The sequence below is a fragment of the Heptranchias perlo genome, chromosome 29 (genome assembly GCF_035084215.1).
Source record: "Heptranchias perlo isolate sHepPer1 chromosome 29, sHepPer1.hap1, whole genome shotgun sequence".
Taxonomy (NCBI): domain Eukaryota; kingdom Metazoa; phylum Chordata; class Chondrichthyes; order Hexanchiformes; family Hexanchidae; genus Heptranchias; species Heptranchias perlo.
Window position 1 is genome coordinate 29,733,117 of NC_090353.1, and position 26,015 is coordinate 29,759,131.

At 39.4% G+C, this 26,015-nt stretch overlaps 1 protein-coding gene across 1 annotated transcript in view; it reads left to right on the plus strand.

Moving 5' to 3' along the window:
• Positions 1–613: 613 nt before the first annotated feature.
• Positions 614–26,015, plus strand: part of LOC137299556 (guanine nucleotide-binding protein G(q) subunit alpha) — a 107,587-nt gene continuing 82,185 nt past the window's right edge. Inside the window, exon 1 of the mRNA XM_067968383.1 lies at positions 614–1,124. Within this exon, the coding sequence (XP_067824484.1) occupies positions 989–1,124 (136 nt within the window). The 5' untranslated portion in view covers positions 614–988. The remainder of the gene's footprint in view (positions 1,125–26,015) is intronic.

Consider the following 26,015-nt stretch of genomic DNA (forward strand, 5'->3'; position numbering starts at 1 on the left):
CAAGTTATTCTTGACTTAGTACATCCATGAGAATAGGTTACATTTGTATACCAAAATGAACGTCAGAAATAATGTGACCCTTGATAAATCATAGAATGATATGGCGCAGGAGGCCATTCGGTCCATCGTGTGTGTGCCGACTCTTTGAAAGAGCTAACCAATTAATCCCATTCCCTGATCTTTCTGCAAATTTGTCCCCTTCAACTATTCAGTATCTTCACATCAAGAATTGGTTTTCTTGTGTCAAGCTCCTTGGGTTCTTCATCTTTAATTAAAGCCCGGGGATCGCCACGCCCGGCCACCAACTGCCTCGCGCCATTCGTTCGTTCGTTCGCTCGCTCGCTGCTCCGCGCTCAAAAAAAAACCCTCCAGCCAGCGAGCGGATGTCCCGCCCACCCCTCCAGTCATTGGTTGGCTGGCGTCAACCGGCTCTTCGGGCCTATTGGCCGCATCCGAATGTCAGTCAAATCCCCTTCCCTGCCTTCTCCTGGTTAAACCCGACTCGCCTCCTTCCTCCCGCTCAACCCTGATTATCCTCGGCTGTCGCGCGCCGACTCCTCCTCTCTCCTCCCCCCCCCCCCCCTCTTCAGCCTTCGCTTCCGGCCGTCAAGTTGGCTCGAGCGGGGGTGGGTGTGTGTGTGTTTGAGTGAGAGTGAGTGTCCGGCGAGGGGGGACATTTTATTATTATTATTGTTGTTTTTTTTTTAATAATTAAAAGAAGGAACGAAACCCATAAATTAAAAACGGAAGAAAGGAAAAAAAAGGGAGGAGGAGGAGGGAGGAGGAGGAGGTGGTAAAGAGTTTGAGAGGAAAAAAAATATTTGACGGAGGCTCGGAGGAGGATTATGTCTCCACAGTGAAAAAAAATAACCCGTAACCGGGTCTTCGTAGAGTCTTTTTTTTTTTGTCCGCCCCTCCTTTCTTCCCTCTTCCCTTCATGTTAGCGTTTCTGTGAGGAGAAAATCATCCCCAAAATACCTCAGGCTTCATGACTCTCGACTCTATCATGGCGTGCTGCCTTAGTGAAGAGGCGAAAGAATCCAAGAGAATCAACGCCGAGATAGAGAGGCAGCTGCGCAGGGATAAGCGGGATGCACGCAGGGAGCTGAAACTGCTGCTGTTGGGTAAGGAAGGCCATGAGGAGAGGGGAGAAGAGAGAAAAAAAAATCATAATAATAATAATAGCGATCTTGCTTGATTCCTTCATGTTGGATTGCATCCTTTTCTTTTTGTTTGCAATCCCATGATTTTTCCATCGTCATTTTATTTTCAGCTTGGAATTTAACAAAAAAAAATCAAATACTGTAGTACATGTTTTTGTTGCAAAAAAAATGCAAGATCTTGTGATCAAATAAATATATTTAACCATATTTTGGCGGTTGCCACTGAGTGTTTCTCCAGCAGGCGAGGGATTGATAACAAGTCTAAGAAAGGCCTAGGGAAGGCCTGGGTATGCAGTGCCATTCTGCAATCAATTACAACTATCCAGGTCGTTTCTTGTATTTTTTTTGTTTAACTTAGTTATATTTAAAAATATAATTTATATTTCATATAATTAATTTTGCACATCATTTCTAAATTGCATTTGGAAAAAAAATTAAGAAATGAATTCCAGCTGGACTGCTTAATGTTATTACAGTGTTTAATTATTTTGACTGTCAAGTTATTTTTTGCCTGAAGTTAAAATAGTATATTTTTGGCTGATAGCTTTCCTTTGTAATCTTTCATCTGTATTTAAGATCTGTGGAATATAATTTTTGTAGCTAGTAGATGATGAGTTATGAGTGGTGTCATTGATTTTTTTTGTTTGATATTGAAGGAACTTGTTATATCTGTAAACCTAGCATTGCTTGGTGTTATTGTGATATGTTCAGCTAGATTTTATTTTATTTGAATAGATAAAGGCTTTTTCTAGATGTTTAGGGATATTGTGATAACATGGTATATGAGTCTATATTATTGTGAAACTTTAAATAGTAAAGGATTGAAGAAAACTGTGCCATAGTCCTTTCTGGTTGGACAAAGGTGGTTCAGTTTTTTTCAAGAAAAAGGATAATTGTTGGCCTGTTATGCAATTATGGTCTTACTAAACTACCCACAGATTCATTATGATGACAGCACCTTACGAGTTCACGTATAGCAAATAAGTCAGTTAATTCAAATAAGAGTTGTAAATATCATTATCCAGTGTTCTGGTCTCATTTTAGAAAAATATAAAAGGGAAGTGAAGAGTGATGCTTTTGGACACTGCACTATTGTTGCACCAGGGTATTTTTGGTGTGCTAGTGCCAAAAGGCAGGACAAATCTCCTAGTACACCAGCAAAAGTGAGACTGCTTCCAAGAGAAGATCTGTTTTATTTTGTGTAACTGCTGCAAAAAAAACACTTTTAACTTGCCTTTTGTGTAAAGAAGTCTGATATAGCAGGCTGCCCTTGTGGCTCTAGCAGTCAAAAAGTGTTGACTGAAGGAATAAACTGACCTGAGTAGGGACCAGTCAACAGCAGTCCTCATAAATGTTTGAAAGTATGTGTGTGAAATTCTGCCTTCCTTCAAACTCCACAGCCATTTGAATTGATAACTCTAGCTCCCTGCTAGCAGCATTACTAAATGCTAATGGTAGATCCAGTATTGCATACATGTATAATAGTTTACATAACTTTTTGAGACTTCTAAACCCATTCCTTTTTTGTCATCCAATAATTTCAATACTGTATTACATTGTAAAGTGGAAGAATGTTCATGACCATTACAATCACAGTTTAATGGTATAAATGCTTTCAAAGAATAAAATACATATTCTCTTTACCTCAAGTTATCTTATCTTAATAACTGATTAATACACCATACTTTATTGATCTGTGCTAACAATTGAAAAATAGCAGTCCAAAATTTCATCTTTTAGGTTTGGTATTTGATTTCTTCCCTTCCTGTTTTATAGGTCTTGTTGCACAATACAATTAGCCCAAGGACTGGATGTGCAGGCAACATGCTTCCAGGCTTCTGCCTGTGCAACTGGAGGTGCACAAGAGTATACTTGTGTGAGAGTGACGCTGTCTGAAATTTTTTCTTTCTCCCTCTCTGGAAGTGTTCAGTGTCTGTTTGTGGCCTCTAGCTGATGACATGAATGAGATGAGTGTACAGGGAACTGAGCGGGAACCTGCATCCCTCCAGTCTTTGGCACAGCATGTTAGAGTCCCCATCCACTTTTTATATTTCATCTCAGTAACCATATTTAATGCTTTCTTATCAGCACTTGCCCACATTCTATAACATAGTTGTGATTTTGTTTTATTTTGTAGACCTTAACTGGCATTTGTAATTCAGTTAGCTAGTTTGACCATTCATTGAGATAAATAGAGGATACATTGTGGATTCTCATTGGATAAAATTCATTGAACAAATTGATTACAAGTATGGTTATAACTTTGAGTTCACAAGTTATAAAGGAATATATCCAACACTAACCTGCTGCTGTTTGTGATATATGCAACTATATATTTCAGAATATGACTATGCAGCTACATATTTTGGACGATGACTAAGAGGTGTGACGCTGCCTTTGGCTGATTAGCTACATGGAAAACAGGAGGAGAGATGGGTTCACATTGTGGTTTATGATGTCTATTAATTGATTTTTATTCCTGTTCTTGTGCCGCCTTCTAGTTCATGTCAACAGTGTTGTGGCATTTTACATCTTCGTTTGATATTTTGGGATCTCTAATAAAGTGGGTTTGCACTCTGTTGTTTAATTTGTAGGACCAAGTTTTGAATCTATTTCAGATAAGTGGTAAATGGTGAAGGTCCTACGTGAAATGTGTTTAGGCAGTTTCAACCCAGTTCTTTCTGGGGCACATTGCTCAAGGTTCCTATAAATGGGCGCTCTCACTTAGGCTACAGGGATAGCTGGTGTAGGAAGTGGAAGCATTTTAAACAGGTACGTTGAGATGACCTCCTGAGTTGAATTTGAGGCATGTTATTGGGGTAATGCAAAGGGAGTTCTAATCTCCAGCTGATTATGTGCTTCCTGACCTGGGAGTGCTTGAAGTTGGTACCATGACAAAAGTAGAACAATATTCCATTCCTAGCAGTAACAACTGTCACCTTGAACCAAAAAAAATTGCAGAGACAAAAAACTGAATATACTTACAATTTAAAACTATGGAAGTGATGTAAAACTGCCATTACTTAGACGGGCTGTTTTGTCACCAGCATTTCATTACATTGTAATAGTGTGTGCATGAAATTCTCATACTATGCCTCCTTACTGAAAACACCCAACATTACAATTATAGATTTTTTTTTTATTCTTCCAAATTGAAGTTATGTCGGGAGATGAAGTACAAAATGGTTACTGGTCTGTCATTGGTTGTGGTGGGATTGATTTGAGGTGAGGAATTACAATTATCACACAACAATTGTGTGTATTGTCACAACATTAAAGTGATTAGATTTAATTATTTTTGTAGTATATTAATATCAATTTGTTAAATATGCCTAGTGACAACCTTGAGCTAGGTATCTTCATAGCAAATTTTTCAAAAGAATCTTCAGTTGGCAGGAGCTGGCTAAACAAAATTGCATTTTGGGTCAGTTGAAGGGTTTGATCATCTGGTTACATAAACCTGGTACTTTGAGCAATTAATTATGCACAATTTAATTTTTTTAGTTTAATTGGTTTTTGCGATAGGTTTAACTATCCTATAAAATATCATTACACAATTTTGGGTACTGCGACAGTTAAATGTGGCATGACTATTGAAAATTTTAATCTTGAGTTTTAAACCATCAATGTTTTCATGTTGGATAGACTTTAAATTACATAAGAATGCAACAGGCAGTACAAAATAAAATACATACGATACATCATATTGTGGGTGGTTTGAATGGATTATACACATAAATACTGGTTATGAGAAATAGAAAATGATACTTGATGTCCCCTCCCAAGATTGATTTGAAGTCCTGAAAGGTGATTATTTTTGTGCATTGATCACGTGAGGGACTGTTCTGTTTAAAAAAAATGTTAAAGAAATATTTGAGGATAAGTTTCACTTATTTGTGATTCTATAGGTGTTTTGGATTGATGTTGTTCACTAACTATTGAGGGCCAGCCTCAGGAATAATCCAACACGCTGCATCATAGAGTGGTACGTGGATCTGTGCCTGTGATTCCATGCACTGCGAGCTTCTGATTTTAAATGTGCCACACGGGGCAGTTGTCGAATAGAAGCCAGTAATTTACTTGCAGGGATGGGGGTATAAAACTATAGGATCAACTGTCATTCTGTCAAAATCATATGCCCTATAAATTGAGTAGAGAATTTTCACTTGTGTGAATGCTGGGACAGCTCTGCCTCCTTTTGCTGTCCAGTGGAACAAAGTGAGATTTACAGATGAATTCCAGCTCTGGCAACATCCCACAGCTGATGGGATGTGATTGGATGACTTTTTAAAAAAAAACTTGCATTTATATATTGTCTTTAGTGTAGCTTCATCAAGTGGGAGTCAAACCAGAGAAGAAATAGGGGAAATGGCCAAAGACATGGTTAAAGAGGGATGTTAGGCTTTTGAAAATGGAGCAAGATGTGGTAAAGTAGAGGATTTTGGAAGACAGTTCTGGAGTGCAGGAACATGATACCACCCATAGTCATGTCGAGGGAAGGGGGTTATACCATTAACCCAAATCGGAAAAGTGGAGTGAGTGTGCTTGAGAGAATGTAGGGCTGCAGGAAGTTTGCAGAAATAGGGTTGAGTGAGGCCATGGATGGATTTATAACCTGGGATGGTGATTTTGAAACAAATGTACTGGCGATGGGGAGTCAGTGGAGACCAGAGACTTACAGAACAACAGCTTTGCCAAGAGTCATCAAAAAAGAGGTGTGGACCACAAGTGGACCCTATTATTGGTTTTAATATGAGTACAACTATTTAGACCTACACAGCAAATGTATCAATTGGGAAACTTCTTGTTTATAATGAAACAATCGTGTGCTTTAGATTTGTTGAGATCTAGCTTTGATAAATTGTTGCTGAAGAGATGTTCCTTTACAGTAGCGATTTCCAGTTGTATTGAGGATTAATTTCTTCATGCAGCACAACCCTTGCATCAATTTAGTTGGCATAATGAAATGTATCCTGCTGTGCATTGTACTTGTAGTATATTGATCAAAGTGTTCTAAGTTAGGGCAAGTACTTGAGATTGTTGTGTGAAGTTACCAAAGACTCTGATTATGTCTTTAGAAGTAGAGATTATTTATAAATTAAAACAAAAGAAGCAGTTTTGTATAAATCTTGTATTTCAGCATTGGATGTACCTGGGACAGAGGACTGAACTGGGACAATTTTCCAGTCGCTATCTTGGAATAGATTTGATATTTGCATGTATTTTATAATATTCTAGCAACTTCCATACATATTCTAACTTGACTGTTTTCCATTTGTTGGATCTTGATGTTAAATGGCTGGCAGGTTAAGAATTCTAATATTAGGGTACACCAAAAAATTATTTTCAAATTTGTATTGTATCGTTCCAATATACTGTTTAGCTGAAGTAAGGGTGGCACTGGAGAGATCGGGTTTGCAGCAGCCATTCAACTATAAATGGGTGGTTCTTCCAGTAGGAATGCCAAATTGTTTAGAGAGTACATAGCCACATTCAAAAAAAATTGTATGATAAATGAAAAAGAACTGGATGCTGCCTAAACCTACCTGGGTTTGGCAGTGAAGAATTTCAAGTAGATGAAGTGCCCACTTTGTGTAAAGGAGGAAGAACCTTAATTCTACAACACGAGCCAGCAGTATCAGACCATAAATAGTACATAGGGTGCAAAATTTATTCTACAAGTATGATGTCATCCAACCAGAACTGTTAGGCGAGTCAATGGAAGTTGAAAGGAAAATTTAAGCAGCCGGGCACTTGATCTTAGCACTGATGAGCTTTTTGTGCCATTAGTACTGCACATGCTCATTCTGTACAGTTGGCACAATGCAGTAACTAAGCAATTTCACATTAGCTGTCAGCATCCACTGTGTCTTGTTGCTATGTCTGTTTTATAGCTCATTCTGTGCTGTTGTGTTGGCCCAAAACTACACGACTGAATTTATTTAAATTTAACAAAATGAAATGAAATTGAAGTGTGTGCATTGTACAAATGGTGTATGTTGCATAGCTTGAATATGTCCTACTTGTGAAGGAGATGCCTACAACTCATTTGTGACTGGTCATGAGTTCCCAGTTTGTTGTGATTAGCACTGAATTCAGCAGATTCACATAAAGATTACTGTTTATCTGCAAACTAATTTTAAAAAAAAGTCTGGATATTGTTTTTGTCCTTTATTTCATAAACCATTTCTTTCCACTCCCCAAATGCTGCTTATAGGTCTTTTTCTGCTTCAATTGTATTATCCCTTGCAATGCCTGCAGTGTGGCATGGCCCACCATAAGATTGCTAACTTTTTAGACACTGTCTTTTTATGAATTTTTTTATGCACAAGGAATAAAAAAGGATTTTCTGAAGTTAATGCATAATGTTTTGTTCCCTGATTTTTTTAAAAAGTTATTAGTTTCCTGGGCAGCTTCATATTGTATATACCAGTTTACAGGATAGATATGCAACTGTGAACATCTCCATTAATATCGCACTGTGGGTAGCTAGTAGGCTTTGAAGTGGATTCTGAGGTCAACTTATTTGCACTCAGTGCAGTGGCTGATATCTATGCTGAGATTGTCAATTAGTACTTTTTAAAGAAGCTTGAGTGTGACTATGAGCTGAGACTGAAACTTGTTCATGTTCCCAGTGTACAATAATACACCATAGCAGTGGTCTCCCATAAGACCTATCAACATGAGAGTTAAGTATTTTGAACAGGAGATGTGCAATGTTTATGAATCTAAGAATGTTGCGATGAGAAAAGGCCATTTAGCCCATCCGTCTCCTATTTCCTAATTTTTCATTTTTTCCTCCTGTGTCAAAAACCATAATAACTCTCCTCCAACTTGCTGTTGAATCATGAATTGACCTGGCTCTCCCGATTAAGTACATACAATGAAACCAGTTTTGTAAATTCCTTTCTGCCCACTTTGCATAATTCCCTGACAGGGTAAGGAAGTGTTTCTCAGCATTTGGATCTATTTAATTGATTGTTAAAGATACAAAAGAAATTATATTGAACTCATTTGGTTTGGAAAGGAATCTCAGCGAGGTGAAGAGAATTCCAAAAGAGGAATATGGTGATTGAAGGCTGTGCCATCAATGCTGGAGCAGAAGGTTAGGGTTAGACGTGTTGACCTATAGGGCTGGAGAATATTGCAGAGATAAGATGGAGAAAGGTCATGGAGGGATTTGAAGACAAAGATGTGGATTTTAAAATGAATATACTGGCAGACAGGAGACCTGGAAGTTGGCACAGATGTGATTGTGTGGGGGTCTTATTTGGGATGGGATATGGGCTGCAGCATTCTGGTTGAGTTACGATTTGTAGGCTGATAGTGCTAGAGAAATTGAGCCATTAGGTGGTGAAGATGTGGATGAGTGTTTCAGCAGCAATGGAGTGAGGTAGGGGCATAGGTAGGTGCTGTTGTGGAGGTGGAAAGTGCAAGGAAAACCTGTTTATTCCTAGGTGAGATTAATGAAACTACACGAATTCCACACTTGCACATTCTCTGCATGTAGGCAGTTCTTGGAAGCTTTCAGTATCTGTTATCTAACATCGATTTTAAAGGTTACATAAACCTGGTATTAATTGTTAATTAGAAAGGGTTGATTTTCTTGGGAAGGAACTAACAACAAAATGTGATGTTTAAACATTGTGTCATACTGTGATATACATACATACATACACATACGTCTATCTTATGTTTGCTGCTTGTGGGATTGGTACTGAATTACATTGCACAATGTTGAAGCAGCAGTGTGTTGTGATTTTGGTGAGAAATGAAAAAAAACTGCAGGAGCATAAGAGGGAAAAGCAGAGAAATAGAAAGATAAGAGAACCAAAAAAGTAAAGAAAACAAACTGATAGAAAGAAGGGGTTTTCAGATGTATGGAATCTTACAACACCAGGTTATAGTCCAACAATTTTATTTTAAAATCACAAGCTTTCGGAGATTATCCCCTTCGTCAGGTGATAATCTCCGAAAGCTTGTGATTTTAAAATAAAATTGTTGGACTATAACCTGGTGTTGTAAGATTCCTTACATTTGTCCACCCCAGTCCATCACCGGCATCTCCACATCATGTTTTCAGATGGGAAGAGTTGATCTGAGCATGAGATACAGGCATACAGATGAATATTTTTTTTATTTTGTAGGGATTATTTTGGTTCTGCACATTAATTTTAGCATTTTAGTGTTATAGTTGTGTGTTTTTCAAAGTTTTTTTTGACTTACAAAGTTTGGATGAAGAAAATGATAGCAACAGTGTTGTATGTAGTCACATGATTAACCTCATGACTGAAAATAGTTGCAAAGAAAGTGATGTTGTTGATATCACTGCTCTTAAGGCCACACCTATTGTACAATTTCCTGGTAATCAACTGGATTGTTTCTGGATATACCTTAAGTAATGCTACAGTATTTCAGCACTTTGAGTGTGATTGCACATCAAGGACATGTAACAAGTTACAGCTGCTTGTATAAATAGAATAACCCCACCCTTCGTCCCCATGAAGTTAAAACCATAATTCTCAAATAAGATATCGGGGAGTGATTTCAAGGTAATAATCTAATATGAAATGCTTCAATTTTGTTGTGGTTTGTGCTATTATATGAATTGCTTAAATCTCTATTGAATCCATTATTCTGACTATGTAAGGGGTTAATATAGTGAATATAGAAGGAGACGACAGTGTAGGTATTCACTAAAGTGCAGTCATTTTATGCTGTTTGGATGTAGAAATGTGACAGCAGCAGTGTGTTACGTGGTTGCACAGCATTTGTGATGTGTTCCTCATCAGTGATATAATTTCCACATTTTTAAATACTTTTATCCAAAGGTATACACTGTTAAGTGCACTGTTGATTTGGGAGCCATTTAAAAAGTCTGTTAAGTGATTATTGTAATATTCTTCCAGTTTTTAAATTGTGTTTTTTTTTTCCTTAGTATAGTTCCAGTTCCATTTGTATAGTGCTAGGACTTGGGACTGGCAAGTTTTGTTGGCTGCATGCACAGTTGTGGAATATTGTTAGAACTCTGCTTGTATAGCCAATTACAGCAAGAGAGCTTAGCCACTTCTCCATGACAGTCAATGGCATTACCATCACCGAGTTCCCCACCATCAACGTCCTTGGGTCACCATTGACTAGAAACTCAACTGGATCAACCACATAAATGCTGTGGCTGCTAGAGCAGGTCAGAAACTGGGTATTTTGTGGCTTGTGGGTCATCTGATTCCCCTGAGCATCTCCTGCACTTACAAGGCACGTTAGGAATGTGATGGAATACTTTCCACATGCCTGAATGGGTGCAGCTGCAACAGCGGTAAAGAAGTTCAACACCATCCAGGTCAAAGCAGTCAACTTGATCGGCACTCCATCTACTAGTTTAAACATCCTCTACCTTCTCCACTGGCATACACTGCAGTGTATGCTATCTACATGATGCACTGCAGCAAGTCACCAAGGCTTCTTTGACAACACCTCCCAAACCTGTGACCCCCACCACTTAGAAGGATAAGGGCAGCAGGTGCATGGGGACACCATCACCTCCAAGTCACACACCATCATGACATGAACATATGTCGACGTTCTTTCGTTGTCGCTGGGTAAAAATCCTGGAACTGCCCACCTAATAGCATTGTGGGAGTACCTTCACCATACAGACTGCAGCAGTTCAAGAAGGTGGCCTACCACCACCTTCTTGAGGGTAACTAGCGATGGGCAAAAAATGCCAGGCTTGACAGTGACCCCCACATGCTGTGAATATATTTAAAAAGTACATTTTATGCTCTTTATTGAGACAGCATTTTTTTCCTGATTTGAAAAGTATAATTGGATTTGGTCGACTAAGTTTATAAATGGGGAAAAGGTGAGTGTTGTACTATTGCAGCTGGCACAAAGATTGATGGAGATGTTCTCACTAAGATTGCCATGGTTGAGGTTGAGCTGGCAATGGCTGTGCTGTACTTATTAGACTGGCGTAAGAGAAATCACAGTATGACCCTTGCCTAAAATTGCATTGTTATGGGTACTCACAAGGGAGGCAATAACCCTACATGTTACAGTAGTAATATCGTGATAGTGATTCTATTAGACGACTTAAAAATAGTTCAAGATTGCTCTCCTGCCAGCTCAGTTTTGGTAGTGTGCAGCTGAGCCATACAGACCAAAAAGGTTGCAGGTTGATTCCCAGTCTGTGCCGCATTAGCTGATCTGGAGTGGTGACTGAGATACTACAGTTGGCCTCTGCTCCTGTAGGAGAAATTTGTTTAGGGTTCTCTCTCCTGATTGCTATCGAATGACCCTTACTGGAAGTGTGCATGTGCGGATAGAATCAGACTAGCTGTTAGGAACTCTCTGGTCTAAGAGAGTACTGCTGTTCACTGTCTAGGTTCATGTGAAGGCCACATGAACAGAGTAATGGAGAATGACTAGTGCCTGTGTTACCATTTCCTAGCAAGAAGCTGATGCCTTCTGCATAAAAGAATTGGCAGAACGTTCAGGATCACTTAAATTTTAAAAGTATTCATTGGCTACACTGCAGTATTGTACTTACTCAATGAGTAATGAGGTGTTAACTGACCCATTTAGATGAGTATTTAACAACGAAGTGTTTTGCAAAGGTGAGAATTGATTAGAATATTAATTTGTAATGAAGTGTACAAGTCTAAATTGCATGGCTACGTGCTTGAACAATATATTTTTTCTTTGCGTCTCTGTGAAGTTCTTTGGAACATTTTCTGCATCAAAAATGCTATATAAATGCAAGCAGCTGTGATTATAGCCAAGCAAACTGAAATCTGGATGACTGTGCTGCACTTAAATGTGATTGAGCATAACCGAGTACTGGGACCATACCCGAGATTAAGGTGTTAGCACACCCAGAAAACTAAACTGGGGGATTTTTATAAGTAGAATTTTTGTTTTGAGCAAATATCAATAAACAACTCAATGTACTGTAGAACAGAATGTAGTACAGGCAGGTTGAAGGACTTGGTGAGTCTCTTCCTTCAGCTATTTTTAGAGATAAAAAGAAAAGCATGAATGGTGTAAATTTGAAGTAAAAGCAGAAATGTTAGAAAAGCATTGTTGATTAGCAACTGGGAAAAAAGATGGGTTAATGTTTTTAATATAACCCTTCATTAAAGCATGATTTTATTGACCTACTTATATTTAAACATTTCAGAAGAGTACACTTTGGAGGGTGTTCTTAATTATTGTTAATGATTTCTATAGAAATAAATGGTAGGATGATTCTGGCTTTTAAAATCTGTACACTTAAATAATATGCACTTGAAGTAGACTAGTATATTTTAATGTACTGGGTATAAAATATTTTCTGTAACTTTACTGCGCACTGCATTAATATGGTGCCTTTCATGTCCTCAGGACGTCCCAAACCATATGAATATATATTTTGTTCAGGAGTGGATCTCCTGTGGCATTGCTCATGGTGGATTGGAGGACCTGCTGTTTTATAATAAGACTATTATGCAGTGCACTGATAAATACCAGGCAAAAAATATTTAATTGACAATCACAGGAAAAGAGGGTCCATTTTGTATCTGTGATTGTCCCAATTTTAGAGGATAAACGCTGAACAGTGTGCAGTATCAAAACTAATGCACATCAGTCAATAAACTGAAATAAGTGTCAAATAATTCAAACCAGGCATAAAATTTTGAGTTGTAAATTGGAGGAAGATAGGGCTCACCACACACGATGCGATGAGATCTGATTTTTGAGTGACCCTCTTCTGAGTGTTGAAACAGCTTTGCATTCTGAAATTTTTCGTCTTATGACGTTAACAGGAATCTGGATGGCAAGACTGCCACAAAACTGCTGCCAAGACAGATAACGTTTTTTTTAAAAACCCCTAGGAACAATTCACTACCTGCTGGAGTGAGACTTCACAGCTTAATTGTTCCCTTTCTGGGCCTCCAAGGTTGAGTGTTCTGCCAGGACCATAAATTACGTCTTTAACGGGGTCCTCCACAACATGATTCACCAGCCCTAAATGGCTGCGGCGGGAATAATTTATTATAACATCGTAAATCCAGCAATTTCACGCGAAAAGGGACTTTTATTGGCGTTGGCAATGCTAACGGCAGAGTGGCGCAAATTGTCCACAGATTTGTTTCTGGATTTTTTTTAATGAATTAATAGTGGCAAGCACCGTTGATGCGTCATTGTAATGACGTGATTTCCCAGCAATTTCTGGGCCCTTGTATCTTAAACAAATACTGCAAATCCAACATGAAGTAGAGCAAAACATATTTTTAATGTAAATAATTGGAATGTGATTTTGGAGAAAGAAGAAACAAAAGTTACTCACATCTTCAGCAAATTTTGTTAAGTGGTAGGTAAATATTATATGTGCGAGGCCTGTATCTTTCCATTATCATTACACTATGTAATTTTTTTAACCTCAAGTCAGTTATAAAAGATTTAGCTTTAGTAAATTTGCTGCAATATAAAGAAGTGAGTCACCATTACTTTTGGGTCCAGTGATAAACCTGTGGGTGACACTGTGGGACATCTAATTTGATAGAATTTTTATTCATCAATATACAAAAAAAGCACCAACCCTTTATCCCGAGAGATATGGACTTTTTGAGCTATTTAATATTTATAAGAGAGCAAGAACTTGCATTTATATAGCACCTTTCATGCCCTCAAGGTGTTGCAGAATCCTCCAGCCAGTGAATTACTTTTGAACTGTAGTCAATGAGAATACATTTTAAAAAATTACTATAACTTAATTACAATTAAGAAAGCTGGAAGATTCCTTTTTTCATTGGGCTGTTGCTTATTTTTTGAATTTATTTTATTCACTCAGAAGTAATCTGGCAGTGATCCCTGTATGCGGATTTGAAATGAAAACTTACTAAATAGACTGTTGCAAAATAATTCAAGTATAATTTATCAAAATAAAACAGTAGTACGGAAATTTAGTTCAACCATTTGGGAATATGAGTACTTTCTGTACAATGTCAAAAATAATTGAAGCCTGCTAGGCATTTTCAAACAATGCAAGCTGCTGTTCCTAAAAGGGCTTTGTAATGGCAATTTTCAATTTTTTTTTAGCGTGTATCTTTTGTCGAGACAATCATGTTTAATATTCATTGCTTCAGTTTAGAGGGATAGAAGGGAAAATACATGTTTTTTAAAAAAACTCTCATTCTTCTAAACTCTAGAATATAGGTCCATTCTACCCAATAATCAATAATCCTACTCGCCATCAGGATCCACATAAAAAAGTCAAAAATAGGATTTGCTGTAACAGCCAAGATATTTTTAAGAGCACCCACAAAAACTGTTGGAAGTTCTCAGAGAATTAAGTTAGGTATGAACCACTCTGTGGGTGCTCTTTTCTTGGATGTTACAGCAAATCCTATTTTTGACTTTTTTAATATGGGTCCTGATGGTGAGTAGCATTATTGAGTAGAATGGGCCTATACACTCGGTTTAGAAGAATGAGAGGTGATCTCATTGAAACATATAAGATTCTGAGAGGACTCGACAGGGTAGATGGTGAGAGGCTGTTTCCCCTGGCTGGAGAGTCTAGAACTAGGGGGCATAGTCTCAGGATAAGGGGTCAGTCATTTAGGACTGAGATGAGGAATTTCCCCCCTCAGGGTTGTGAATCTTTGGAATTTTTTATCCCCGAGGGCTGTGGATGCTCAGTCATTGAGTATATTCAAAACTGAGGTCAATAGATTTTTGGACTATGGGAATCAAGGGATATGGGGATAGTGTGGGAAAGAGGAGTTGAGGTAGAAAATCTGTCATGATCTTATTGAATGGCGGAGCAGGCTCGAGGGGCCGTATGCCCACTCCTGCTCCTATTTCTTTTGTTTTTACGTGAAACTCCATCTTTATAGGGATTGTCTGATTGAATTATATTGAAATGCTACAAAAGCGTTCCTAATCGAGATGGGCCTAAATTCATGTGTGCAACCGGCCTGCGATCACGCTTCTGTAGTATTTCAATATAATTGAATCATTCCAGTCCTAATCATTTGTGAGGTTACAGGTCTATAAATTATAAATAGAAAAAAACATTAAATAGCACTTTATTGTGTTTCTCAAATGTCCCAAAGCACTTCAGATAAAGCTTTTTGAAGTGCAGTCACTATTATATAGGGAACGTGCAGTTACTTTGTGTAGGTTTCACAAGCAGGAATGAGATGAATGACCTGTTTTTTTTTCTCTTTTGGTGTTTTTGGTCAGGACACCAGGAAAACTAGCTGGTCTGTTTCAAATTGTGATCTATGATGGTGAATTACAGAAAAATTTAAAAATGGTAATATTATCAAAAATACCCTAGTAATACTGGCGATACAACACAAACACTGATATTCCTTTTCTGGAGGACTGGTCATTGATTTTTGGATTTATTTTATGCATTTGGAATCAACCTGGCAGTGATCTCTCCATGCTGATCTAGGAACAAAGCTTTCTAAATACAGTTCTGCAAAATAGCATTTCAAACAACTTTACCACCCCCCCAAAAAGCACAAGTGATGCAGTCTGTCACTGATTTGTGATGATTGAAATTACAAATCCTTCCTGAGGCATGCTCCTGCAGTGGTAAAAATAGATATATTGCCACGGTTTTAAAAAAAAATAAAAATTCACTTTTAAAAATACTTTACATCACAGTGAATTGAAGATAGTAAACAGACCTTGGGGTTCAGATGATGAGAAATTGTGTTGGCTTTTATCTTATGCTTTAAACCATCTTGTGAACCCCTCCAATTCTTGCCTCTTGCACATCGCCAATTTTAAGCACACCACTATTGGTGGCCATGCCTTCAGCTACCTAGGCCTTAAACTCTAGAATTCCCTCCCTGAACCTCTCCACCTCTACCTTTCCCCCTTTTAAGACGCTCCTCAAAACCTACCTCTTTGACCAAGCGTTTGGGCACCTGTCCTAATATCTCCTTATGTGGCTTGGTGTCACATTTTGTTTGATAATGCTCCTGTTAGCCGCCGAGGACTTTTTACTATGTTAAAGGCGTTATATAAATTCAAGGTGTTACTGTTGTTGATTGGATTGCCACCTTATAATTCAAGCAGAAGTATCCAGTATCCTTTTGAATGGTTACTGTTTTGGCCCAAAGAAGATGGGTTTTATTTACAATTTTATTTGTCATACTTTGTAGGTTACGGGAATGTCTGAATTCCCTCATAAATTAAAGAAGGTATTTCACGGTGAGAACACTTCTATATGATTTTGATTTTTAATTATTAGCATTATAACATTATTTTCCTTTGTTTGGAATTTTTTTTCTTTATCTTGTGTGTTGATAACATTGAAGGTGCTGGCTTGAAGGAGTTAATGAGCCTGACTGAGGAAGTTGAATTAAGATAAATACAGTCACATGCCTGATGATTCAGCATCAACTTTAATTTCACTTTGTTGTCCAATCATAGCTTAAACAAAAATGTTTTCAAATTGACTAAGATGAGCAGAACGAAATAAAAGGATGTAAATGTTCAAATTCTTCAGCTGTTTGAATTTTTTGAAAGATGATTAGATATTAACCACTTCTTGGAGTTTTTTTACATTAATTTTAGGATACCTCATTCCTTCCACCTGTATTTAAGTTGCAGAACAATAATTACTCTAATTAAAGAAATTGGAGTAGGAGTTGGTACTTGTACAGCAGTTCCTAAAATTCTCAAGATATCCCCCACATACTTGACTTCCAACAGGACATTAGAACTCAAGCTCTGTGGCTGCCAGTTAAACTGCACTGGCTTGCCTCAGTAGGGTGGGTGACGTCATTTATTGTCTGGTTTCTTGACGTAATGCTAATAAACAGCAACTATGCTACTGGTATTCTGTATAGTACCCTGAATTTCTGCTACCCTTTCATTTGTAGGATTACAACCCACTGGAGTTTGCATGGAATACTAAATTTGAAATTTAAATAGTGTAATGTTCTGCATTCACAAGTAAATCCTGCCTCTGACTTGTAATGATGCTTCCAATGATATGTTTACATGGTTTGAAACTGAGTAGAATTTGAACTAAATTCCCCCAGCTCAGAAGCAATAGCTTCCATCCATAGCTTCTGGTAGCTAGAAATAGATGATAGGTCTTCATATAGATTTCAAACTTTCAAAAATGAATTTCTATTACTCTGCATCAAAATACATCTTAGTTATCTGCACTTAACACTGCTGTTACATTGCCAATTTGGTGTGAATTTGCTGGCATAAATTATGTAACAATTTGGTAGCATTAGAATTGGTAATTTGAAAATTGACACTGCATGCTAGAGCCATGAAAGTTTGGAATCTGCACAGTAACATTTTGTCAGCTTTAGTATGTTCTGAATCTTGCAGAGTCACTGTGCAGATACACAGGATTGCAATGTTGTATATATGCCTGCACGTGTGCAGTGGTACTTTGAATTTTGGGTGGAATTGGAGAATCACTGACTATTGATGAGTATAACTTAGCTGATGATGGTGAACCAGCATTCTTTGAAATGCCTTATTCACATTAACTATTGTAAACAATTTTACAACACCAAGTTATAGTCCAGCAATTTTATTTTAAATTCACAAGCTTTCGGAGGCTACCTCCTTCCTCAGGTGAACGATGTGGAAATGAAATCCTCGAAATGAAGTCGCATTTATAATTCACAGAACAATGATTGGTGAGTACAGACAGTTTTTTCAACTGCCCGTTGCCAAGGCAATCAGTGTGCAGACAGACAGGTGTTACCTGCCAGGTCTCACAGAATATACAAATCACCAAAAAAAACAACAAACAAAAAAAAACAGAGATAGAGAGGTAGAAACATAGAAAAGACAGCAACTGACCCGTTATATTAAAAACAGATAACATTTGTTCGCTGGTGGGGTAACTTGTAGCGTGACATGAACCCAAGATCCCGGTTGAGGCCGTCCTCATGGGTGCGGAACTTGGCAATCAATTTCTGCTCGACGATTTTGCGTTGTCGTGTGTCTCGAAGGCCGCCTTGGAGTATGCTTACCCGAAGGTCGGTGGCTGAATGTCCTTGACTGCTGAAATGTTCCCCGACTGGGAGGGAACCCTCCTGTTTGGCGATTGTTGCGCGGTGTCCGTTCATCCGTTGTCGCAGTGTCTGCATGGTCTCGCCAATGTACCATGCTCTGGGGCATCCTTTCCTGCAACGTATGAGGTAGACAACGTTGGCCGAGTCACAGGAGTATGAACCATGCACCTGGTGGGTGGTGTCCTCTCGTGTGATGGTGGTATCTGTGTCGATGATCTGACATGTCTTGCAGAGGTTACCGCGGCAGGCTTGTGTGGTGTCGTGGACGCTGTTCTCTTGAAAGCTAGGTAATTTGCTGCGAACGATTGTCTGTTTGAGGTTGGGTGGCTGTTTAAAGGCGAGTAGTGGAGGTGTGGGGATGGCCATAGCGAGGTGTTCGTCGTCATTGATGACATGTTGAAGGCTGCGGAGAACATGGCGTAGTTTCTCCGCTCCGGGGAAGTACTGGACGACAAAGGGTACTCTGTTGGTTGCGTCCCGTGTTAGTCTCCTGAGGAGGTCTATGCGATTTTTTGCTGTGGCCCGTCGGAACTGTCGATCGATGAGTCGAGCGTCATATCCCGTTCTTACTAGGGCGTCTTTCAGCGTCTGTAGGTGTCCATCGCGTTCCTCCTCGTCTGAGCAGACCCTGTGTATTCGCAGGGCCTGTCCATAGGGGATGGCCTCTTTGACGTGGTTAGGGTGGAAGCTGGAAAAGTGGAGCATCGTGAGGTTGTCCGTGGGCTTGCGGTAGAGTGAGGTGCTGAGGTGCCCGTCTTTGATGGAGATTCGTGTGTCCAAGAAAGAAACTGATTCTGAGGAGTAGTCCATGGTGAGCTTGATGGTGGGATGGAACTTGTTGATGTTATCGTGTAGTCTCTTCAGTGATTCTTCGCCGTGGGTCCATAGAAAGAAAATGTCGTCGATGTATCTGGTGTATAGTGTTGGTTGGAGGTCTTGTGCAGTGAAGAAGTCCTGCTCGAACTTGTGCATGAAAATTTTGGCGTATTGGGGTGCGAATTTGGTCCCCATGGCTGTTCCGTGTGTTTGGGTAAAGAACTGGTTATTGAAGGTGAAGACATTGTGATCCAGGATGAAGCGGATGAGTTGTAGGATGGCGTCCGGAGATTGGCTGTTGTTGGTGTTGAGTATTGATGCTGTCGCAGCAATGCCGTCATCATGGGGGATACTGGTGTAGAGTGCCGAGACGTCCATCGTGGTGAGAAGTGTTCCTGGTTCAACTGGTCCGTGGGTACTGAGTTTTTGTAGGAAATCTGTAGTGTCGCGACAGAAGCTGGGGGTTCCCTGTACGATGGGTTTCAGGATGCCCTCGATGTATCCAGAGAAGTTCTCACACAGGGTTCCGTTGCCTGATACGATAGGACGTCCGGGTGTGTTGGCTTTGTGTATCTTTGGGAGGCAGTAGAAGTCTCCCACGCGGGGAGTACGTGGGATGAGAGTGCGTAGGATGCTTTGAAGGTCTGGATCGAAGGTCTTGATCAGTTTGTTGAGCTGGTGGGTGTGTTCTTTGGTCGGGTCTGTGGGTAACCGTCTGTAGTGTTCCTGGTTGTCCAGTTGTCGGTATGCTTCTTTGCAATAGTCTGTTCTGTTCTGTATGACTGGCTCCTCCTTTGTCCGCTGGTTTGATGACGATGTTGCGGTTGGTCTTGAGAGCGTTGATGGCGTTGCGTTGTGCTCGGGTGACATTCTGGACTGTCTTCTGAGTGCGGCTGATGAATCTGGCATTGACGCATTTCCTGACAGCTTGAGCATACATGTCCAGCTGAGGGCAGCGACCCTCTGGAGGAGTCCGGCATCACCACATCACCGGCATCGCCACATCACATTAACTATGGCTTTGTAAGAGTTTTTGCCTATGTATGATTTTTATGATGGCAAGATTTTTTTTTATTCGTTCCTGGGATGTGGACGTTGCTGGCAAGGCCAGCATTTATTGCCCATCCCTAATTGCCCTTGAGAAGGTGGTGATGAGCCGCCGCCTTGAACCGCTGCAGTCCGTGTGGTGAAGGTTCTCCCACAGTGCTGTTAGGAAGGGAGTTCCAGGATTTTGACCCAGCGACAATGAAGGAACGGTGATATATTTCCAAGTCGGGATGCTGTGTGTGACTTGGAGGGGAATGTGCAGGTGATGGTGTTCCCATGTGCCTGCTGCTCTTGTCCTAGGTGGTAGAGGTCGCAGGTTTGGGAGTTGCTGCAGTGCATCCTGTGGATGGTACACACTGCAGCCACTGTGCGCTGGTGGTGAAGGGAGTGAATGTTTAGGGTGGTGGATGGGGTGCCAATCAAGCGGGCTGCTTTGTCCTGGATGGTGTCGAGCTTCTTGAGTGGTGTTGGAGCTGCACTCATCCAAGCAAGTGGAGAGTATTCCATCACACTCCTGACTTGCACCTTGTAGATGGTGGAAAGGCTTTGGGGAGTCAGGAGGTGAGTCACTCGCCGCAGAATACCCAGCCTCTGACCTGCTCTTGTAGCCACAGTATTTATATGGCTGGTCTAGTTGTTTCTGGTCAATGATGACCCACAGGATGTTGATGGAGGAGGATTTGGCGATAGTAATGCCGTTGAATGTCAAGGGGAGGTGGTTAGACTCTCTCTTGTTGGAGATGGTCATTACCTGGCACTTGTCTAGCACGAATGTTACTTGCCACTTATTAGCCCAAGCCTGGATGTTGTCCAGGTCTTGCTGCATGCGGGCTCGGACTGCTTCATTATTTGAGGGATTGTGAATGGAACTGAACACTGTGCAATCATCAGCGAACATCCCCATTTCTGACCTTATAATGGAGGGAAGGTCATTGATGAAGCAGCTGAAGATGGTTGGGCCTAGGACACTGCCCTGAGGAACTCCTGCAGCAATGTCCTGGGGCAGAGATGATTGGCCTTCAACAACCGCTACCATTTTCCTTTGTGCTATGACAACATATCCCTAACAGTTATGAAAATGGAAAGTATAATCGGGTGGCTTAGAAATGGTAGTGAAAATTTTACTAAAACCATGGCCGTCTTGTTAAAAGTGAGCAATTTACTGTAAAGAATCTCAAATGTTCTTCCAGCAGCCTGTTTGATCCATCTTTCCAGTGTTGGCATTAGTTTCTCCACCAAATCTATCCAATCCCATTTCCCTGCTCTTTCCCTGTATCCTGAATATTTTTCTTAGTGTTTATCTAATTCCCTTTAAATGTTGTGATTGACTTGGTTTGAATATCTCTATTTGTGGAATAGCGTGCCACATCCCAGTAACTGTTTGAATGAAAATAAATCCCTCTAATTCCCACCCTTTATGCTCCTGGTACTAATCTTGAGTTTATACTTCCTTGTTATCAATTCACTGATGAATGGAAATATGAACCTACATTTCACTTTTTCTGTGGCTGTAATATACTTTTTGTAATGGGGTGCCCAAAACTGCATTCAAAACTCCAATTGGATCCTAACCAGTGTTTTGTACAGATTTATTGTGATTTCCTTGTTTTTGTATTCAAAACGATTAAATATAAAATCCAGAATCCCATTTTCCTTTTTTTCGTGGCTTTTCTATCTGCAGTCTTGCTTTTAAAGATCTTTTATATCGATACCCCTTGTTTAACTGCTTCTCTGTTCAATTGAGAATTTTATCTTTTAGGGTATATTTTCATTCTCCATTCACATTTCCAAAATTGGACAAATAAAAATCTTTTTGCTCCCTGCTTTCTGTACTTCATCCATTCTCCATCCATGCTGATATTTTATCTTTAATACTGTGGACCCTAATCTTCTCAACAAATCTCCTATGGGATATTTTCTTAAATGCTTTTTGAAAGTCTAAATATACCCTATAAACTGCATTCCCTTTGTATAAGTATTCTACAATTTGCTTGAAGAATTTGCCCTTCTTGAGAGAAAACTGTACATCAGACCTGTCACTCAAAATCTAACCATGCAGTTTTCCCATTAAAGTCTTTTTCATGACAAGTACTTTGTTGGGACTGAATTTTGGAACACCCGTTGCAAACAGATTCCTATCCTGATGTACTTAATTTAAAAAAAAATTAATATTTTAATTAAAGCAACTGGTAGAATGTGTAGCATAATTTGATGTTTGATAAAGACCAAAAATGTAAGGGAGATGAATTAATATAATTAGGTCTGCTTATCAACCAGAGTGGTCATTGATTATGGTATTTCAGCAGTATATCAATTGAGTACTCGTGCACCTTTGTGGTCAGTAACTCCCCTGAGCTAATTCACAAGATGTCATCTGTACACACTGATCACACAAAAATCAAATGATCAACAGACATAGAAGCAAGTGATTTTTTTTAAACAATAATCATAATTCTTTGCAATTGTTTTCTAAAGGGCAGACTTTTTAGTGAGACTGCCATTGAAATGACATGGTGTTCATCTTTATTTTGTAGCTTTATCAAATGTGGAGTTTTGTTTACGGGCTCACTGTTTTCTCTTCCTGTGCTTGAAATTATCAAGGTGGAAGAAGAATTGAGTGAGAGCATGTGAAAGAAGAAAGAACATGCATTTGTGTGACTCCTTTCACATCCTTGGGATATCCCAAAGTGCTGTTCGGCCAATGAAGTGCTTTTGAAATATAGTCACTGTTGTGTACGCAAATGCAGCAGCCAATTTGAGCATGGGAAGGTCCCATAAATGGCAATGAGATGAATGACCAGGTAATGTGTTAGTGGTGTTGATTGAGGGGTGAATGTTGGCCAGGACCCAGAGAGAGCTCCCCTGCTCTTCGAATAGTGCCATAAGATCTTTTTGTTCACCTCAAAGATGGCACCTCCGACAGTATAGCACTCCCTCACTACTGCCTAGATTATGTGCTCAAGTTCTGGAGTGAGGCTTGAAGTCAAAACCTTCTGACTTTGAGGTGAGAGTGCTACAACTGAGCCAAGGCTGGCATCAAATGTGATTAATTGACTCAAAGGAGGAAAGATCAGGGCAGCACCTGCTATACAATTTACCCCATTTTTCAATCTCTGAAAACAAAAACCAGCCTATTTTCACTTCTGTGCCATGTTTTCTGTTTCTCATGATGGTTGGGAAGAGGAAGAAAAGAGCACCATGGCTTTTGTGTGACGACATGGCGTCTATTTGTTTTCTTTTACGTGTGTGATGAAATCTTCAATATTTGCTCAACTGTCAACGTGGGAGATTGCAATTTCAATGTAGCATCTCCTAATCTATATGACACTGACTATTGATGTCACACTCATTAAATTTTCAGTGTGAATGTCTTGTCAGTGATGCAGAGCATATTAGCAGTTGGTATTGTCAATGACAGCTGCTGCCAACACAAAGCAAGACCTAAACTGAATAAAACCACCCCATAAAATTAAAACTCTGCATTTGTTTTAAATTATTATTGCTTGGGCTTTGGTTTTGCATATTGCTTTCCTTTAAACTCCTTTTTTTAATTCTGTGGTATGGCTTTACTTTTTCTAGATATTTTGGGCCAATATCTTAAATATTAAAAATGCTTTACAACTCGATCTTTATTTGCCCCACTTCTTCCAATATAACGGAGTATAGTTTCTGCTTTGGGCGCAAGCAGGAAATTGCACCCAAAGTGCGCTCAAAATTGAACTTAATCGAACGTAATTATTTTCTTTCCATTAAAAAGTATTCCTTGATGTAATTAAGAGTGGTAACCTGGTTGTTTTAGTAATACAACTGCAAATGGGTTTATCACCAAAAATAAGGATTTTTAATAAGAGTTTCCAGTCCTCCCCCTGTTTGTAACCTGAAAATGGATTTAAAAAACTATACTGAACCATTTAGTAGTTTCATTGGTGTACACTAGTCAATTTCTTAGTAAATTAAATATTTTTTGTAATAAAAGAACGTTTAAATGTGCCTACTAGTGCTTGTGCGGCTACGAAATGAGCGCAATTTGAATAGCCTTCCCTCATCAGCGCAGTCGGCGGAATCTTGGAGTTTTGACTGGGGGGTGTGGAGTTTTGTGGGCAGGGCCTGATCCAGGCGAATTGAATCTTGAAACAGCGTAAAAGTTAGTGGAAAACATGAACGTAGGTGGGTTTGGGCATAACCCACGTTTAAAATTCCCTGATCTTTTGTGATAGTTCAGCGGATTCTGCCCAGATTGTGCTGATATTACTAGCGTAAACAAGCGGAAGCTCTACCCCAAAATGTTTCCAAGGTGAATATTATCAAACAAGGATTTAATTATTGGTAAAGCTTATGTTATTTTGGTTCTGCAAAGGTAAAATCAAGTGAATTTATGTTGTTCATGTGTCACTTGAGTTAATGGCTTTCAAAGCCATTTACTTACTTTCCTATTGTCAATTTATTTTTTATTGGAGAGTGAGCGATGATTCATATTCCTATTCAAGAATTAGCAATTACTGTAGGAAATTAACTTTAGTTTGTTAGGAATTGATCAGTGTATTCGATTTCATAAGGTTAAACACTGCATAGTATCCTGTCTGTGTTACTAATTTTTTCCTCAGTCAATGGGTTATCATTTAGTTTGATCTAACCTAACCTATTCTTAAATGCTGACATGACCTTTGCTGCAATCACTAACTTCGGTAGTGCATTCTACATTTTAAAAACCCTCTGTTTTCCAAAAAAAAAGTTTCTACTGCTCTTTGTACTAAATCTATATCTATGTCTCCTCATTCCAGACCTCTTAATCACTGGAAATTGTCTGGATCTATCTGCACTGTCCTATCCTTATATAATTTTAAACACATCTATACTGCCCTGTATTTTTACCAAAATGTACCCTGTAGTCTCCCCGTTCTAATAAAGGCAGCCCCAATTTGTCAAGTCATTCTTCGTATTTGTATAACCTTGCACCATGCAGCATCCTTGTGAATTTGTCCTGTACCCTCTCTTTTGCCTCAACATCCTTCCTATAATGTGGAGCCCAAAACTACACACACCACTCCAACTGTGGTCTTCCTAAGGTTTTATATAGATTTGCCATTACATCTAGATTTTTAGATTTTATACCTCTTGCCGTAAAACCGAGTATTCCATTAGATTTTTTTTTACGGCCGTATAAACTTGTGCTTCATTTAAGGTCTTGTGAACCTGAGCCCTCAAATCCTTCTGTACTTTCACATCACCAAGCTTATCCTCATTCATTATTACAGAACTTATATTTTTTTTACCAAAATGTACATGTCATATTTACTGACATTAAATTCTATCTGCCACTTTTTTGCCAATTCCACCTTGTAACTTCTTTTGATCTTCAGAATTAATTACTTTGCCTCCTATTTTAGTATCTTTTGCAAATTTGGACAGTGCTTCCTCTAGGACAGCACAACTTGTACAATTGCATGGGGCCTCAAGCCAATAAGGGGCCTCAAGTGGATCCTGCCCCCATAAGCAGCTGCCGCTGCCAGCATTGGTCAGTCCAGACAGGCTGAGCTGTCAGCCTAACGTACTCCGTTTCTGCACGATTAGTCTGTGTAGATCTTCCCCAACATACTGTTGTGACTGCGATGGGTTAGACAGCTGCTGCTTCTACTCTGAATTTTGTCCTGCAGTGGAGTGAGTTCAGAACTAATACGTTGCAAAACTGCTTCAAGTAGCAATGGTTCTACAAAATATATGGGGCATGAATATTGATGGGTATAATGAAGAACAATGTTTAGGTGGCTGCTCTCCTACTATGCATACATCAGCTGAAGCTGTTAGTGCAGCAATAACAGTTCAAGTGCTGTCAACAGCAGTGCATCTGAGCTTGTCTACCGGAGGAAGCTTGGGAACCATGGGCAAATAAAGTCACACTGTGTGGACATTGCTGTTGTTAGCTGAATAGGGGTGGATTCGT